At 47.4% G+C, this 1,096-nt stretch overlaps 2 protein-coding genes across 2 annotated transcripts in view; one reads left to right on the top strand and one right to left on the bottom strand.

Moving 5' to 3' along the window:
- Positions 1 to 547, bottom strand: part of LOC101848975 — a gene marked incomplete at its 5' end in the record, with an annotated part of 13,293 nt that extends 12,746 nt beyond the window's left edge. Inside the window, 1 exon segment of the mRNA XM_005100097.3 lies at positions 36 to 547. Within this exon segment, the coding sequence (XP_005100154.1) occupies positions 36 to 292 (257 nt within the window).
- LOC101850960 overlaps positions 1 to 1,096 on the top strand; it is a gene marked incomplete in the record, with an annotated part of 84,382 nt that overhangs the window by 26,592 nt on the left and 56,694 nt on the right.

Below are 1,096 nucleotides of genomic sequence, written 5' to 3'. Positions count from 1 at the left end.
AGGGGGGGGGGATATAACATAATAAACATCGTTACCTATCAATCGTCCTGCTGGTACCAGAACAGTAGAGAGTCAGCGGCTCACCCTCCTGTGATGGGGGGCACAGGTCCACGTCCTCCTCGCACGTCGACAGCGGCACACCCCAAAGTAGGCCTATGACGGTGATCAGGAGAACAGAATGTCGTCTGTAACCCGGAGAAAACACAGGGCGGACGAGCAGTCGCAACATAATGTCGTGACTGCGCGCAGACATTAGCTTGCCTTCGCTTGTACTTGGATTTGGAGCACACATTTTCCTCCAGTCCCAGTCACCATTTTACCTGCGAGCACGGCTGACGACATGTTGTTTTCCTTAAATTTTCGTAAAACAGTGTTTTGTCGTAGGCCTACTGTTTATTCGTTGCTGACAACAAGATCATATAGATCTGCACAGTTCTACACAATATGCCTACTCTACCCCAGACATAGGCACACACGTAACTTTCCAGTCCAGTGGTCCTATCTGTTGTTTTTTATATCCCTACAGCAAACCACAAGCGTAAACAAACTACCTAGTATCTAGGTCACCCTCTATGCGCTGGCCCAACGGCAACAGCCTGCGACCTGCAACACTGCTTGCTTGGCCTTGGCAAGAGCGATACCTTTGTGTTATCGTGCGTCCCATGGTGCATTGCTCGCTAAGTTCCTGGAAACTGAATTTTCGACGGATCGGGACTTTCAGAGTGCCCCCCCCCCCCTTCCTTAAAAAATATCTTTCTCGACACCACTGATCGTTAAATAGGTAGATCTATGTATAGCCGCTACCTGGGCAAAATTCCAAATTATAAGGAAGTCCCTACCCTAGAGAATCCGTACCGTATCAAATCTGTTTAAACAAAACCTAACCAAAGATAGTAGGCCTCCAGCCTACGGTAGGGTGTAGTATATATTTGCCCTAATTAACTAGATTCAGATTCTGCTTCCTTGATTCCGAACGTTTTGACCAACCAATGTCTCTCCTAATGAGCATATGGAGAGACGTGCGTAATGGAGAAGGCTACTACTTGGGCAGTCTATTTTCTTGTACGTTTGTGTGTGTGTGTGTGTGTGTGTGTGT

This window comes from Aplysia californica, unplaced genomic scaffold, assembly GCF_000002075.1.
Source record: "Aplysia californica isolate F4 #8 unplaced genomic scaffold, AplCal3.0 scaffold00235, whole genome shotgun sequence".
NCBI lineage: Eukaryota > Metazoa > Mollusca > Gastropoda > Aplysiida > Aplysiidae > Aplysia > Aplysia californica.
This window is presented reverse-complemented; position numbering and strand designations above follow the sequence as displayed.